Genomic DNA, 18,941 nt, shown 5'->3' on the forward strand with positions numbered 1-18,941 from the left:
GTTGTTGTTTTTTATGGATTGAACGCTGTATTGATCGGATGGCAAAGAAGCCCCCCTATTTAAACAAAGCTTTAGATGTGGAGATCTGAAGACTCTTGTAATTGCAATATAATACACGTTCACTGGAAACCATGAAAGCCAGTGCTCTTGTTCTTATGCAATGACAATATAAAAATCATCCAGGCAAGCAATGTTTTAATGGCATTTCAGCCAATGAAATTATTACCCCACGCAGCAGCTTCCTTTTCTGCAACTGCAAAGATATTAATGCTCAAGTTGTTGTTTGTAATGTGAACCAGGTAAGGAACCTCTAAGCACAAGTCTGGCACATCCTTGTTACATTAAACATTTAACGTGCATTTACAATTTAAAAATAGTGAAGATGGTAACTTTTTATCTCATTGAGCTCCGGCACCTCGTCATTTACAAATGAAGCTCTGGGAGGGCCCATACACCTTTAAGTTGGGTCTAACTAAGTGGTTCAAGGAGAATAACTCTGACAACATCATGCACCCGCCCCAGAGTGCTGACCTCAATCCCAATTACTACCTCTGAGATGAACTGCAAGAGAGAATGAGCAAGAGGCCACAGAAACTGACTTGTTTAGCTGTACTAGAAGCTGCACTGTGGGAGGAATGACATCTATGCCAGCTATGAACAGGTAGAAGAAAGTGTCGTTCCTCGAACTGCAGCAGTCATTAGGAAAAAAGGTGGGCCTACGTGCCTGTTATTTTCTCTATTGTCCCAGTAGATCTGGTTATAAAGCTAAGTAGTATCTATTGTGTTTTCAGTAGCTAGAGAAACATGGTGGTGGCAGGCGGTGTACCACATTATTACACTACTGCAACCCTGGGGGCCACTCTCAAGGGACCCACTTCACAGTACATAGATTAATGTAGAGCTTTCATAATAATGTTTCTTAATAGTAACCACTGTTAAGCTCAGTCACTCGTGTCTGTCTACTTTCTGCCAAATGCTAAGAAAGGGGCAACAGGAAAAAAACAAACACATTTCCTGAGATAAAAATGGCTCTGTTTAAATTAGTATTCTAGTCTGGCCAGAGCTCCAGATGACAGTGAGAAAAAGTGTCCATGGTGACTCTGCGATGAAAGAAGAAAGACATTTCTGGGTCTATTCTCAAGCATAAAATAATCACTGCTCTAAATTCTGCTGTCATTTCAACCTCAAAGTGGGACTTTCTTCTCCTTGGTGATTTTCAGTCTGATAAAGACATAACAGACACGGCAAATTAAATTAAAAAAATAAATAAAAAGAGAAAATTATTGTATCTTATATAGGAACATAATTAATTTATGAAAGTATTTTGTGATTAAGCAATGACAGAATGGTTTACTATATTTCTGTGATTTATCATGATTTCACTTTTGTTTTGTTTTGTGTATTTACTTAAGTATACTGCAATAAACTGACATAATGGGCCAGAGAATGTGCACTTGTGCACTATTACTGTAATATATTTAATTTCAATTAATTTACAAATATATAGATCCCATTAGATTTACTATGAAGTCTTAAATTGTCAATTAATGGGTATCCCATATATCCTGTTAAAGCATTAGATTTACATTAGAAATCATAGTTTAATGAGTTCTGGGTAACACTTTATATTACGTGTCCCTAATTACTGTGTGTTTACACTGTAATTACTTGTTACAGTATAAATACAGTGTAAATAGGCATTCTTACAGTGGTAGTTACCAAGTATATACACAGTAATTAGGGACACTAAATGTAAATTGTTACCCTTACACAGTAAAAACATTGTAACTATGCACAATTACAGTGTAAATAGTGTAAATAGGCATAATTACACTGGTAGTTACCAGGTAATTACAGTGTTAATACACTGTAATTAGGGATACTTAATGTAAAGTCTTACCAAGTTTAGTTACTATGGCAAGCCAAGTTGTCATTTAGAGATATCTCAAAATACAATTCAAGATATCTTACATTAAATTGCAGATATCTCAAACTAACTCCATTTCAAGATATCTCGAATTGACTTCCTGTGAAAATGCTGTATGTTTTGTATGAACTTCCTGTCTACTTTAAGATATCTGAAATAGGACAGGAAGTCAATTTGAGATATCTCGTTTAACGCTCCAGTTCAAGTTTTCTCAAATTGGAGCTTTAAATGAAATACCGTGCCGCCCAAGATATCTTCAAATAGAGTTAATTTGAAATATCTCAAATGCAATTCAAGATATCTCTAAATGATAATTTGGCTTGCCTTAGAAGTCTGGTAAGTAGAAATGAGTCCCATAAAAAGCATAACAAATACTTCTGTAAAAATGATAATTCCTGTCCAGTCTTCATACCAAAAGCATCACTGATGTCATTGTAGCACAGAAGGTAAATGTGGTACATGCACTGCTCCCCAAAGTCAAATACAGTTCAATAAACAGAGATCAATGTAGATTTCATTAACAACCAATACACAGCCGTGTCACAGGATCCTTAACTGTCCTGCCATCTCAACTTGCCATTTCTCACCATTTCTTTTACACCTATGACAACTTGTGTTTTCGCCTTCACTCCTCTGATAGCCCAAATGCACACTGTGTCAGCTCTGTCATTACGAATCACGCAAATTTCTGCTTTGTGTTCCTGAAACACACAAACGAACGCAGCAGATTTCATACAGGAAAGTGAAGTATGTAGAGTAAACTCCCTATACACCCGAATCTCCCCACAGCTACAGGCCACTACTTGTTTTTCTGCCAATCTGACAAATTTATATCCCTGTCTATGAGGCTGTCTTCAATTCTCTGCGTCGCCTTTGATGCTCTAAATTTCTTTGTTGTGTTATAAATATAGCACTCAGCCCAACCACCGTTCCCATCTTCAAAGGTCACACAGAGAAACGTACTGTTCATCCTCAATCAGACAGAAACAGTGAGTATCTGTTACTGCAGCTATGCCTCAAAGACTCCTCAGCATCCTCTCGCATTGTTCTGAAGACTGATATGACAGGCAGGGATCCCTGGCATGAAGCAGGATCACTGTGTTGCTAGTCGATCTCATTATTTAAACACAAATGAATAAAAATTCTAATGAAATTAAGATATAAACATGTTTATGCACATAATATGCAGTCTAAATCATCACATTACTCTGCCCAACAGTGAAATTCTGAGGTGTTTTGCCCTGTAATAATTACTTTACCAATTGCAGAGGATTATGGAAGAAATATACGAAAAGAAATATAATTGGTGTATGAAGGCGGTCTACAGAGCACAGTACTTTCATCAACAGACCACAGCTTTCACAGGTTTCCCCAGACTCTTCTCATTAAGGCTGAATATCTGCACATACATTTCCAGCCTATGTTAATTTATACGTGAGTTTTGGGCTGTCCAGTGAAATATGAATGAAAGTGCTGATTTATCATTTTTTGCCCTTCTAGGCTGTTAGAGGCCCCTAATCATTTCCCATATTTTCAAATACATTCTGCATTTAAAGAGCAAGGCCCCAGTCTACATGCTCTAATTTCATACCTTTAAAATATAATCACTTTTACTCCCCAAGAATATCTAAAATGTAGCCTTGACATTATCCTTATTTTCCTTTAGCTTCATCCAGATGTGATTTTGCTGCCTCTTTGAGGAACTCTGCTGTTGTTTACCCAGCTGTATAATTATATCCAATAATTGTTCTAATAAATGTTGAAATTGCCAGGGACAACCCTATTAATGGAATGAAAAGTAATGTAAGTCTATAGGTTAAATACCAGGTTACTTACTAGGTGGGTGCAAATTTAAGGAACCATTTGTTCAAATGGAGGGTTCATGGAAATAAGTGAAAATTAAAACTGCTCTGAGACTTCAGGGAACAGTCATTAACCATTTATAGCCAGATTGTAATTTCTCTGTATGCCACTGAAGGAAGATTACATGGGCAACCGATTGCTATTGTAACCGGTATGTTAAGGTACAGGAGAGTAAGAAATAATACTCTCAAAAGAAAGTGAGATGATTCTGTTTTCTTGCATCTATTGTTGAATTGTCTTCCAGAACATCTTAGAGGATGCATTGCTATAATGAGATTTCTTTAAAACATTTGAACTGTGGAGTTTTCTGTACAAAGTTATTAACTAGTAAAACAAAAAGTCTGAACTCAACAGAGGTCTCTCTCTCTCTCTCTCTCTCTCTCTCTATATATATATATATATATATATATATATATATATATATATCTTCCCCTGACTCATGTAGAGGTTCTGTTACAGAAATTTGTCCGCAAATTTCTGTATACACAATGTTCGTATGTACATTATGGGCTAGCATACTGGTATGCAAAGTTTCTGAGTTTGATGTTAGAAGTTTCGTATCATATCCTATACTATCCTATGTCAAAAATGACCTGTACTTTATGTAAAAACATTTTATATAGAAAAATTAGAAATAAAGTATTTCAAATTTATTTTTGTTTATTTACTAGGACCTTTTACGTAAAATTAGATTTCCATAAATCAAGTAATCCACAAACCGAGGAGCACCTGTATATATATATATATAAGTGTGTGTGTGTGTGTGTATATATATATATATATATATATATATATATAAACATTTTCAAGAACATTTCCAATAAGTTTCAAAAACAATAGGTAGAGGTCCTGCTGCCAAGAGGCCAGTCTGTGTGCAGCGATTATTTGCAATAGTAAAGCAGCGTACAGTGGAGTTCATCTGAAAACCCTCCACGGGAACCAACAGGAGTTTAAGCAACTGAGGTTTATTTTTTATTAAAAATTAAAACATTTATTAGATCCAGCCAGTACCTAATCCTTCTTTTATCTCCTAGAAATAAGTATGAATGTGAATGTTTACGTATGTTATACACAATATAAAGCAGTACACATAAACTTGTTAGATGGATGAAAAGACCTGGACCATTGGGAGTCTTCAAACCTCCAGCATAAGGGTATCTACTTGTGCTTCTCCACCCCTTGGCCTGCACTGCAACCACTTCAAGCAACATATCCGTCAATTCTGGCTATTGAAGAGATGGTGAATTACTTATTCATAAACAAGAGCAACCACAACATCAGCCAGGAGCAAATGTAAACTGTTCCTGTCCATCAGAGAAAATATCAATAACATACAGTAGGGTTCAGAAAACCACACCTGGGGATGAGAGAGTTCAGCACCTATTTCACGGTGGTACAGCAGCTACAGTCACGTGATTCAAAGCATCGAACAGGACATTGAAATAATGTATATAACAGTCAGATGCCTAAAGAGCGTACAAACACGGGATAGGTACATGTATATCCTTTAATCATATACAAACACAGAGTCGGCCCTACCATGTCAGAACAATTCCCAGTAAACTTAATAATTCAGTTCAACAGTGAAAAGCGCTGAATGCTGGGTTCCACATGTCATAGTTAAGGTAGTAAACACTGTTAAAATGCATGTGTTGAGTGATTTGCGCACATGGAAAGAGCACAATTAATAGCTAATGAGATTTTTAAAATTAATGTGGAATCTCAGCAATGAACATCTTGAATTATGCAACACCCCAGAGCCGCACTTATAACCCAAAGGAAATGTTAACTGGCAGCCGCACAATATTCAGCAATGCAGGGGAGCTCATCCATGACAAAGGCACTGGGTAGGAATGAGATTTCTCACTGACCGCACCTGCACTACTTATTCAAGTAAATAATCACTGTTATCTCCAGGACACCATTTACAGGTAGAGGAAAAAAGGTCCTAATTGTTAAGCCAGTGTTGGTGCTGCAAATGGCATCTGTAAGTATTAAAGGGGTTCTAATTAGGCAGGGCTAATTATGCTCAATGAACTGCAGTCATGACTGAGCAGTTATAAAAATAAATAATTCCATCGCTGACCCAACCATTTTGTACTCAAACACTTTAACACCATCAGGCTGGAATATTAATCATGTTTTCCTTTGATATTTTAGACTTCACTCGCTGTCACAGGGGGGAAATTAAAAACAAGCAAAAACCGGATTTCCGCCACCGACCTGTCCACCTCTATCACATTAATAGCAAACCTGATAATATAAAAATGAATTACGGACTGTAAAATATCTAATGTTGCTGTTCTGTATGAAAAGCACAAGTTGTGGCAGCAAAGAAGCTGCTTACAAAGTTCAAGGAGCACATTTTCAAGGCAGCTTTTTAATTATAGACTTCCATTATTGATAGGATGCAGAAGTAAACTAATATCTCTTTTGAAAGTTGATGATTAAAATGGTTGAGAATGACAGTTTGTGCACGTATACACAGGAAGTCCTATACTGTATAAAACTGGAATGGGAAGGCACTGATTAGGAAGATACAAGGCAAGGACCTGAAACAATGACCCTGTTTTTGAAGTATGCCATAATAAAATGCCTTATTTTATAAAAGAAGGTCAATGGGGTAATTGACTCTTTAATCCCATATATGACATTTAAGACTCTCAAAATCATTTTCACACTGAATTTCCCCCTAATGGATTGCTAAAATGATTCAGAGGGACAATCTCAAAAATTATTCATTTAAGGAAGCACAAAGTCTCATATCTTTAAACTCAGAGGTTAAGAGTAATATTTGTTTTTTTTTTAAGTTACACATGATTTAATTGCCCTTCTGTTGCTCTCCTGCTTTGTAGTCACAATAAGCCCCTCAAACTACAGTCTGTAAGATAAATAAAGTCGGATTTTGGAAACACAGCTGCAGAAGCACGTACCTAAACATCAATATTGCTATGAAAATAAAACCAGAATAAGATTTTGACCTCAGTTTACCCAATGATTGTTACAAGTAAAAATAAAGAGGTAATATTGATATGCACTGTAGGAGGGAGCTGAAGTTCAATTTAATTCACTCTGTATAAATGTAATCTGTTTCACGTAAATACAACAAGCAGATCTGGCTGTATGGTCGATACAAAGATTATGTTATTAAATATCTCAGTTCAATCCAATTTTAAAGTGTCCCACAGATCTCCATATACCTCAACTAAAATTCATAGAGATGTTGTTAAACCTCCTAAAACTGTAAATGTTTAGATTTTTAAAAGAATACACAAAAACATGATGCCTTACATAACCAGCAGAGTTACGCCCATGGTTAAAATCACAACACAAGCAACCTCATTTATCCTGGAGTTCTCACAGCTCATCTGTGAAGAAGTTCTTAATACCAGCTGTCAAATTAGTGTTGGTTCTTAGGCCTTTTAACCTAAAAAATAAAGCTTGTCTGCTTGACCAACCTTGAGTGTATTTGCCATTTAAAACCAGCCAACCTACTGTGCCATGTTTGCTGCATTGTGCGACTGAAAATCCTGGGAGTTTGGGTTCAGTGGCCTCTGTAACCACAGTGTCACCTTCAGTTCGAGAAGACTGCAGGCAGCTGCTAAAATATGCCGTTCTACATGACGTCAGCGATAATTAGGTTAGAGGAGCAAACATTTAATCTGTCTTGCTTTTTCTAGATGTGGGTTTCCATGACCTTGGTACATCTACAACCCTTTTCCATGTTAAAATCGTTCTGCATAAACTACTCCAGCTTCACCTTACAGTCTTCTGCTGCCTCTTGTGTCAAGCAATGGTAAAAGCTTCAGCATGCTTTCATATGCAAACATCTTGGGCAAACAAAGAAACTTTATAACAACTATTTGATTTGATTGTAATAATTGATTGAGAAGATCTACATGAAGAACTATCTGATGCTTGAGAACAGATGAGCAACACAGAAAACCAAGATTAGTGATTATAGAACCATGTTTGTTTTTACAATTAAAATGTATTTTTCTCTCTCTCTCCCTCTCTCTCTCTCTCTCTCTCTCTCTCTCTATATATATATATATATATATATATATTCATGCAATTTTGTTTTTGTTGGGGAACAACAGTCTAAAGCAGTTAGCTGCAAAGTCTTAGCACATGGTTAGAAAAACAAGGAACTCTGGGTCAAAGATAAATCATGTAACGCAATCGGCCCCTAGTTTAAAAAAAAAAATATATATATATATACACTCACCTAAAGGATTATTAGGAACACCTGTTCAATTTCTCATTAATGCAATTATCTAACCAACCAATCACATGGCAGTTGCTTCAATGCATTTAGGGGTGTGGTCCTGGTCAAGACAATCTCCTGAACTCCAACCTGAATGTCTGAATGGGAAAGAAAGGTGATTTAAGCAATTTTGAGCGTGGCATGGTTGTTGGTGCCAGACGGGCCGGTCTGAGTATTTCACAATCTGCTCAGTTACTGGGATTTTCACGCACAACCATTTCTAGGGTTTACAAAGAATGGTGTGAAAAGGGAAAAACATCCAGTATGTGGCAGTCCTGTGGGCGAAAATGCCTTGTTGATGCTAGAGGTCAGAGGAGAATGGGCCGACTGATTCAAGCTGATAGAAGAGCAACTTTGACTGAAATAACCACTCGTTACAACCGAGGTATGCAGCAAAGCATTTGTGAAGCCACAACACGTACAACCTTGAGGCGGATGGGCTACAACAGCAGAAGACCCCACCGGGTACCACTCATCTCCACTACAAATAGGAAAAAGAGGCTACAATTTGCACAAGCTCACCAAAATTGGACAGTTGAAGACTGGAAAAATGTTGCCTGGTCTGATGAGTCTCGATTTCTGTTGAGACATTCAGATGGTAGAGTCAGAATTTGGCGTAAACAGAATGAGAACATGGATCCATCATGCCTTGTTACCACTGAGCAGGCTGGTGGTGGTGGTGTAATGGTGTGGGGGATGTTTTCTTGGCACACTTTAGGCCCCTTAGTGCCAATTGGGCATCGTTTAAATGCCACGGCCTACCTGAGCATTGTTTCTGACCATGTCCATCCCTTTGTGACCACCATGTACCCATCCTCTGATGGCTACTTCCAGCAGGATAATGCACCATGTCACAAAGGTCGAATCATTTCAAATTGGTTTCTTGAACATGACAATGAGTTCACTGTACTAAACTGGCCCCCACAGTCACCAGATCTCAACCCAATAGAGCATCTTTGGGATGTGGTGGAACGGGAGCTTCGCGCCCTGGATGTGCATCCCACAAATCTCCATCAACTGCAAGATGCTATCCTATCAATATGGGCCAACATTTCTAAAGAATGCTTTCAGCACCTTGTTGAATCAATGCCACGTAGAATTAAGGCAGTTCTGAAGGCAAAAGGGGGTCAAACACAGTATTAGTATGGTGTTACTAATAATCCTTTAGGTGAGTGTATATATATATATATATATATATATATATATATATATATATATATATATATTACTGTGTGTCAATAGTTTGTGAAAAAAGTGATATAATTATTAATTTTGTTGGAGAGTTTCTATGAAGTACCAAGCAGGAAGCTAGCTTTCTGTACTGAGGTATAAACACTGAGACCACTGGGTGAGAAACATGCCGATTATGCTCTAAAAGGCAGTGCATATGCCCATCACTTGCATCTTGACAGGGCTGCTCAAAAACGAACAAAAATCTAGACAACAATCACATTGCTTCATCTCCAGAAGAGCAAAGCAAAGCCAGAAAGCATACCTCTAGGAGCAAGGAAAGCACGATAAAAGGCCACACTGAATGCCTTAGTGATTTACATTTCTCAACAGAGAGAGAAAGAAAAAAACATGATGCACTCTGCCCTCTAAATCCTCCATTACGTATTTCAACATCATAAATTAATTTTACAATACTGCACGACACAGGGATGCATACCAGATTGGTGTTACTTGTGTTTGGTAGCTGTCATTGTGAAATGGCATCTGTTTCTTTAGTACATGCTTCTTAGCTTAAACGATCTTATCCATAAAGGAAGAGATGACATCATCCCCTCGTAGGTTTCAGGACCATCTGCTCCAGCCCGAGCATCGATGTACAGCGTGCACTATTTAGAGGCTACATTTTGTGGGTTTTCAACTGTCACCAGCTGCTCGCCACAAATCTCTGAGAATTCCCTGAGGTTGCTACTAAAAAACAAGAAGAATCTACACCAGACATTACTTTGTGACCAACCGAGGGAGGGAGTGGTCAAATGTGAAAGCTTTTCTGTGTTCAGTCACCAGCCATACATGAGTTTTGACCTGCATTCTGGAGCTGCAGCGAACTGTCTCTTCAATTTAATGCTCCTGCTGTACTGTAAAAAAAAATGTATTTAATATACAGTCCACTGCAAAGTGTACTAACTTTTGTGGCACACAGTATATGTAAACTTCTACCCTTTTTAACAACACATATATAGTTGAATGAAAGTTTTTAATAAGTTATTTGCTGATGTAGAGACTTTGCTGCAGTCCAAATATTGTATTTAACATTAAAATTCCTTGCATGGGGTCATACAGTGTGATCGCGGCGATTTGCAATTTGCATGCATAAAGTATGCCAAACTCCTCATCTGTGAGAAAATAATCCTGCAACCCCCCACCCTTCCTCACCCCTCACTTGGCCAAAAGATTATCCATGGTCTGCATTATATTTTTCACTGTCTACCTGATGTCCTTCTAATGATCCCTATCTGAGCTCTTACATGCCATCTGTTACTCAATATGCAAACCACTTTGATATATTTCATATAATGGTGTCACAACCCGCAAAACAGGTGAAATTCACGGACACTTTCTGAAAAGGACATTGTGAATGTGATGCTTTTTTTCTTCCCAAATCCCACCATTTGTCTAGCTTTAATTAACAACTGTTCCTTCAGGAATCTAGCCGCTAATTATATTTTCCTTCTTATTATGTAAAACCGGATCTACTAATCCTACTTAATAAGAAACCCTTCTTCTCAGCATGAAGAGGACTGGGCATCTAAAAATTGGCAATCTGCAAGGATAGAAAGGTGAACAATGTCCAACAAACATAGTCCTTATTCCAAAATATATTAAATATCCTGGATGTCTCACAAAATGTTTTTGTTTTTTTTAATATCAAATGATTAAGCTATTTAATGAATGGCTTTACAATTTCACTGAATTATCATATGCTTAAGATCAGAGGATGCATATGATTTTCTGGGTTAAGATCTATACTAAATATTTTTGATTCCTTTGGTTTAATGCTTTAAAGTTTGACATAAAGCTAAAACATGTTTTTCTAACCTTTAAAACATTTCAAATATAGCATGAACAAATACATTAAACTTTACTTGGGTATAATTCATAAAATGATGTTCCTGTTCTTCATTGCATTACTGTTCAATCTTAGTGGCAATGTTTGAAGTAGATTCACGGAACTGCTGTCAAAGTTAACACATAAGCAAGACCACAATCTAGTTGATATTAATGCAAAGCCAAAACAGATTTACAGTAATTTAGCAGCGAATTGTCCAGTTTGTAGCTATAGGCCAAAGGCACTACTGCTGTGATAAGTGTTTTCTCACCTGCAGCTGAGTCATGGTGATTTTTCTGTTGAGGCTTCAAAGCTCAGAATATCACACTTTGTTATTTAAATTACAATCAACCTTGATGATTAACAGTCAGCGTACAACTTAAAATAGAGATGACATAAAGATAAACATCGGGGCAATTTTCTTAACAATTTCACGAACAACCTTTTGTGTTTGAGATTAAATGAGGTTTAGCTGAGCTGAAAATATGAGGGGTAGAGGGGAAAGTTGTCATATTTCAATCATAAATCATACCTTTTTTCCTGGATAATTACACTGCATGGTGTTTTTCCATTAGAGGGCTAATATAAATCCCATAAGCTTATGCAACAGAACATTACCTACCTATCAGGATCCCCACTGGTTTCAATATCCTGATTTTTGTTGTTAAAAATAATGAATTCTGTAATAATTTTTAATGTTGAGTAATTCAGAAAAAGACAGCTACTAAGCCACTAAAACATCACTGTGCTATTTGTATGTGGCCAGAGATGTGGGGAACTATTGTATCATACATGGTAGATTGTATCATAGATATCAGTATATAAATTATTTTAATATATGTTATAATATTAATCGTTCTGTTCTGATAAGGATTTGGCCATAAAATGTAAGCATGACATGGACGTGTAGGTAAGCATTTTACTTCTGTCTACCCAAAAATCATACCTTCAACAACTATAAAGACCTTTAACAACCTCCAGGCTGCCTCAATGCTAAAGACTGTTTTTGAACTGAAACTAAAAAGAGCACAGCATTCAATAATTGTTTTGAAAGCACATTATAGATAATGCTTGGTCGGCAGCCTGAGATTCAGATATAAGCACTTACAAAACACAGATAATCAAATGGCTAGGGGACTATATCACTTCTTTCAAAGCAGTTACTTGGGATGGATGAGATGTGGACAGAATTAACTCAAACCATTTGCATCAAGGAGTAATATGGCTTAAGTATAAGTAAAGCAATGACAAAAATAGGTTTGCATTAGATATAAAAGCCATGCCTTATAAACCAGTAGATTTATGATCAATAACTGTAGGCAAAGACGAACAAGGTCTATCTTTAGCTTCGTCTACTGAGAATAACTCTCCAGAGGGAAACAAAGAATTGGCCATTGTTATACAACATACAGTCAACTGACCAGCTCTTTGTCTTTATAAAGACTTATGGCGAATTCTTTGACTCTGTGGATTAAGACACTGTAAAAGCTGGGTTCACTTTTCATACTGACCAAGGATATGCAGCCTTTAATATGCCTTACTGTGAAATATATAGTCTAGGAATAGACACACCAACAGTGCCTGTATGTATATACAGACAGGTGACACATTAAAGGTAAAACCAACATAAAGTGTCTCAGTAAGGTGTTGGGCACCACGAGCCGTCAGAACAGCTTCAATGCTCTTGGCACAGATTGTACGAGTCTCTAGACTCTACTGGAGGGATGAACACCATTCTTTCAAAAGATATTCCCTCATTTGGGGTTTTGATGATGGTGGTGGAGAGTGCTGTCTAACACGTCGGTCCAAAATCTCCCATAGGTGTTCAACTACGTTGAGATCTGGTGACTATCTGGCCATAGCAGTTGATTCACATCATTTTCATACTCATCAAACCATTCAGTGCCCCCTCGTGCCCTGTGGATGGGGAATTGTCATCCTGGAAGAGACCCTTCAGGATAGAAATGTCCCCATAGGATAAAGATGATCACTCAGAATAATTCTGTAATAATTTCCAGTGACCCTTCCCTCTAAGGGGACAAGTGGTCCCAAACCATGCCAGGAAAATGCCCCCCACAGCATAACAGAGCCTCTGGACCCCCTCACTGTAGAGGTCAAGCAGTCAGGCCTGTACTGTTCTCTTGGTGTCGCCACACATGCACTCACCCACTTGTCGAAAACACAAGCCAGTTGAGCGTCTTTGTGACTGAAGCTCCTGTCATTTGTGCCCCAATAATGACCCCTCTTTCAATGTCACTTAGATCCTTTCATCTTGCCATCTTGATCCAAAATCGAGGTCAACTGGGCATGCTCAGCATTTTTATATATGCCACAGAGCACGATAGCATGTTAATTGCTTAATTGTATCATGCAGTACACCTCTTTGGAGGCATCTGCATTCGTTATCTTCCTCCACTCATTTATTCAGGTTTTTCCTTAAATTTGTCACCCGTCTGTATGTTACAATAGAGCAGCCAGCTGTGATTAAAGTCGATCTCAACTTAATCATTTCAAACTAAACATGAAACATTTCACAGAGATGATTTACACCTGTCACCTCTCTGGCAGCAGCCAGTGCTACTCCCACAATGTACGCTCCACCACAGATGGGAAGACACAATTGTTGCCAAGTGACACGCCACGAGACATAAAGTAGGAAGATACCCTTATGATCATTTAATTGCATTTAAGACTTTTTTTTGCTCAAAGATGCTGAGCTGGCAGCAGATTCAGCCACGTCATGGTCTACTGAGCACCCCGAGTCTTATAAGATTGTTTTCTCTACCTTGCCCCTTTAGAAATTGATTCGGCGCAAAACAACCTATCCTGCATATTTTAAATAACAATTGCCTACAGTTTCACACCAGTAAATATCCATTAGAAACTGTCTTTCTGTTTAGGAAAATAAGCCATTGCAAGTCGGTAATGAATTAATTTTCAAGGTCATATACAAGCAGAATCAATACACAAATCTAATGTTTTTCAAAAATAATATTCTGTGCTCACACTCTGACAACTAAAAACTTCAGAGTATCTGGTAAATAGTCTCATTACACGATTATATAGTCTACTACTTTTAATTGATTCAAATAAAACAACCTAGATATATTTTCCAGGGATAGATCAACTTATACTGATCACAGATAAATGTGAACTTATTAATAATGATTTTTTTTCCAAACAACGCTATAAATAGAAACACATTTTCACAAGGTTTACTGGATTTTATGAGCTTGTTTCAAGTTGTTGGCCTACTTCATAATAATATAATGCTCCATTTTCACTTTTATCTCAGAGACACTTGCCTGTACATAAATGCTTCTACACACATTGGAAATATAGCCCACTAAGTCATCTCCTGCATCAATCATTGATCTAATTTCATATCATAGAGGTTTGAAATAATATTTCCTAATAATTAAGCTGTTAGAGGTTTAAAAACCAGGTTGGGGTCAATAGTTTAGGTATGACTTATATAGCAGGGCTGCCCAACCATGGCCACGGATAGTCTTCTGGTTCTTGATATATCCAAGCTTCTGAAATTATTTAATTATGGGGCTTAATTAGTCATAATTGCCAAGACATTCAGTGATTGGTTAAGACCTATAAGCCTGCAGGATAGTGGCTCCAGAGGAACAGGCTTGGCCAACACTGTTATACAGTTTGTCATTAGTAAGACTTGTCAGACATCTCCTAAGGGCCAGCACACACCTGGCCAATCAGCACCGGGCCTATGTGTTTTCAAAGTCAGCCAGTGTTTCCTTGGCAGGCCACACAAGACCGAGCACCGTGTCAGTCCAGACGGCTCTGAACATAATCAGTTAAAGCTGTGTCAAATTCTCCATCTAATGCCTCGACTCGTTTTGATGTGAAAAAGGGAACATGACCTTACAGCAGCAGTTTTGGAAGCTGCATGTATGTCATCTGTATCTGTCCTTGTGTGAGCTGAGCTGATTAGCATGCCCAGACCATCCCATACTTTCCATTGCCAGTGTACACACAGATGCAATCAAATAAAAGCTGGAACTGGCAGATTTAAAGGGTGCATGTTTGTATATATTCTGTGTAATTTCTAGTCGAAAATGCTGGAGGGCAGGAAGTATAAAATGTGACAACGTTCTTCATTAACACTTGACATTTGTCAGCTGTAAATATAATCAACTGCAAGGATTCATACATTTCTTGCCACACAGGATTATATTTAATGATGGATACTCTACACTAATTTACAGTATATGGAAAAAAAAAAAAATATATATATATATATATATATATATATATATATATGTGCTTCCCCTTTAGTCATTGTATACATATTTTCCTGCAGTAGCATCATGTCTCAAATTGCATTTTGTGGGCTGTGAGAAAAACCTAACAAGCATAGCAGTTAGTTTAAGTTTAGAAAGCAATGACTAATGTAAAACCTGACTATTTCAAAACAAGACATATTCATAATATAATTGAATACAACCAAAATAAATGCCACTTTAGGCAGCTAAAGACAGACACACATTTTAAAGCCAATACTCTTATTATTTCAGTGTAGATAGAGCTTAATGCTTCAATCAGGATCAATGTCCAGGTTGGTTTTAATTATTTTACAATGGAATAAAAAGCTGTGAATTTGGGTTAACTCCAACTGTCTTGACATGAGATATTTTCATTATCAGGAATCAGCTGACATGCTTTTTCTCTGATGTTCACTTTGCTAATTGTTAAAGCTGAAACATCAGTATGGATACAGATTAAATATTCAGGGAGAAAGTTAAACTTGGTCACATGTTCACCATACAGTCATTTATACCAGTAAGATTATCTCCACAGTCTTCTGGCTGTCAAAGTGGGCATCCTAACGTTGTACTTATTCACTCTTGCCTTGTCAAAAGCACACATTAATCTTAACTCTCCTTCATGCTGACCTCCTATCTTTTAAAACAGATAAAAACTCTCATCCCTTACCTGTTTCACATCTCACACCCGTAAAACCCTGCTGACAGATACAAATGTGCGGAGCGACACAGGTGCCCCCATTTTGACATCCATCGTTGCAAAAAGCTAAGGATTGAGAGAAAAAAATGTTAAAACTTTGAGGAACAGGTACTCCAACAAAAAAACAAAGAAAATGTATGAATTTATTAATCGGTTAATTGAACTCTTGATTGAACTAATGACTGTCAACCTTGTGAGTTGTTTTCTTAAACAGTTGGCAATCATTCAGATAAGCAGGTGACAGCAAGGCTGTACAGAAAACCAGCCAACAAGGATCAGGGCTGGGAACTGCTTGTTTTTCAAACGGTTTATAAAATTGAAAATGTATAAAAAAGAGGGGACATGAATTCAATATAATCAATCAACTGCCACCGTTATTATGACAGCCGAGGATACAGACTTCTGTCACAGCAGCTCCGCGGAGTGAAAATAATCTCACTAATTCTGAGCGGTTCTGAAGCATCTGAAAGCATAACAGGGCAAATAGATTTTTTCTCAAGGTTTACACCACATCGTCTGGATTCTCTCCTCTTGTCCTCTTGACGAGGATTATTTGTGAAAGGTTAAATTGACCTTTTGACATCTTCTTCTCTCTTCCTTTCCACTTCCTGCCTTTCCCCTGCCCTGCTCTTCCATTCACTTATTTCTGCTCCCTGTTTCTCTTCTGTGCTAACTGACTATCCCAGCGCAGCACTGCCTCCAGGGTGACTGTGAGGAAATGAGGAAGGGGTTGTATTTGAGTGTTGAACAAAACTTAGCTGACAGTGTATAGATCACTGTGCCTCCTGAACGCACTTCTCCCCTCCTCACACACACAAATCCACACTTCTCTGCTGTGGAGCAGTCATGTCAGAAAAAGTGATTGCTGGAAGCGATTGCTAGCATGGGAAATCATCAACACACAACCACTGACAGAATATACACCAGTTACTAAATTAAATATCAGATAGGGACATGGGATATAAACTATTCCTTTAAGACCCTCTGTATGGAATACAGGATTGTACAAACCTTAAAAATTTCATGTTTCTTCACTTCAATCTAATCCCATGAATGATTCCAGTGCGTTTTATACATTGAAAGCTACTGATAAAATGGAAACAGGATTTGAAATGGACACGAAACAAACATGTATCTTATCTTACCTTTGCAAATTGTCCCATTCCCCGTGTAGCCTGGTTTACATGTACAGCTATGGCCTCCGACGGTATTGAAACACAGAGCATTTTCATCACAATTGTGTTGTCCGGTCATACACTCATCGTGTTCTGAAACACGAAAAGAAAAACAGTCCTGTAACATTCATGTACATATGTAAATGTGGTCAACTATCAACATAACAGAAATGTAAAGGAAACATCCCCATCTTGAGAAAACGTACGTGTTTATAATTTTTTCAGAATTTTCACAAATGTTTATGATACATTTTCAAACCCATCAAGATACATAACATTTCAGAACAGGGGTCATTCTGTCCTCAGTACCCTATTACAAAACCACCTGAAACTCCATGATCTCTGCAAAATACTGAAACCTTCGTTCCGGACACTCTGATCAGTCCTAACATGTTTGTTGTGCCTCCTACACACTTTCCGAGGTTTTAAAACTTTAACTTTGAGTTTGAGAATGCCCTCCAAATGACCATGAATTCAAAGGGAGATCCTAATCCCAGAAGGGCTGCGGCATCAATCTATTCAGTTTGGTGCTGCGCAGATGCTTTCATAAATATTGCTGTTTGAATTTGTGAGGCAGAGAGCCTACAGCCATTAATCTCTGAGTTCTGTTGTAAAACATTATTAGAGTAGGAGTTAAAAAAATGAAGTAAAGAAAAATATGTGAGTCATTGGTCCGGGGTGTATGATCCTGATAAATTTCATAAAGAAACAGATACTCTTTGGTTTTGAAGCTTTGTGTATACTTTGTATTATTTTATTTCACAGAATCATTCACTTTTACCAAAATGTAAGGGTCCACATATAAGCACCGAAGTCCAGAAGGGCATAGAGCTCAAATGGCATAATGTAATCTAATATTATTGCTAATCCATGAAGAAATAAAACTGAACAAAAACATCCCTGTGTTTCATTTTAACACATTGACTAAATATTACTGTATGTCATAGTGATAGACATTTACCATGAAAAAGATTATTGTTTAAATCATTTTGTGTGCGTTCCTGAATGCAACAAATACAGGAGATCAACACATGAGAATAAGGTCTGACTAGACCACACTGAATGCTAAAGATTTACGGAGATGAATTTCTAATCTATTACTCTGCTTATGAACATGGTAGTCAAAAGTCCTCAGTCAAATAACAAAGATCAATGGCTTCATGGCTTACACTTTAATCAAAACTTTCTCTAGTTACGTCCTCCTCCAGGGAAGTATTTCTTTTTTTGCTAATGAAATTCATTAAGACAATGACTCACCTTGCAAATACATCACTCACAGAGAAAAACATTTCTCATTACCGAGGTGATGAATAAGTCAAATAAATAAAAACGAGAAAAGATAAAGAGCATTTAAGCAACATTATTCCATCGCATTAGTCACTATCCGAGTTAATTGTTTATTAATACACATTACTGGTAGGATCGTAATTCTCAGTGGAAAATGTGCAAAGCTGCGAATGTTCAACACTGAGAAAAGGAAACATACTTTTCTTCTCTAAATTATTTATTTTGCTAGGCTTTGGGCTTTTATTTCGCATGTCATGGAAAGTATATTTGAATATGATGATATGATCTCAGTAAGGTTCAACTTTTACCTCATCAGCTTCTGGCTTTCTACCCCAAAATGATATTAATTCAATCAACTACAGCACTACAATTTAA

At 37.3% G+C, this 18,941-nt stretch overlaps 1 protein-coding gene across 1 annotated transcript in view; it reads right to left on the minus strand.

Moving 5' to 3' along the window:
- nell2a (neural EGFL like 2a) overlaps positions 1–18,941 on the minus strand; it is an 89,626-nt gene that overhangs the window by 13,608 nt on the left and 57,077 nt on the right. Inside the window, exons 14-15 of the mRNA XM_066724098.1 lie at positions 17,250–17,372; positions 16,075–16,170 (exon numbers count right to left, since the gene is read on the minus strand). Coding sequence (XP_066580195.1) covers positions 16,075–16,170; positions 17,250–17,372 — 219 coding nt within the window. The remainder of the gene's footprint in view (positions 1–16,074; positions 16,171–17,249; positions 17,373–18,941) is intronic.

Source organism: Amia ocellicauda, chromosome 15 (assembly GCF_036373705.1).
Source record: "Amia ocellicauda isolate fAmiCal2 chromosome 15, fAmiCal2.hap1, whole genome shotgun sequence".
Classification (NCBI taxonomy): domain Eukaryota; kingdom Metazoa; phylum Chordata; class Actinopteri; order Amiiformes; family Amiidae; genus Amia; species Amia ocellicauda.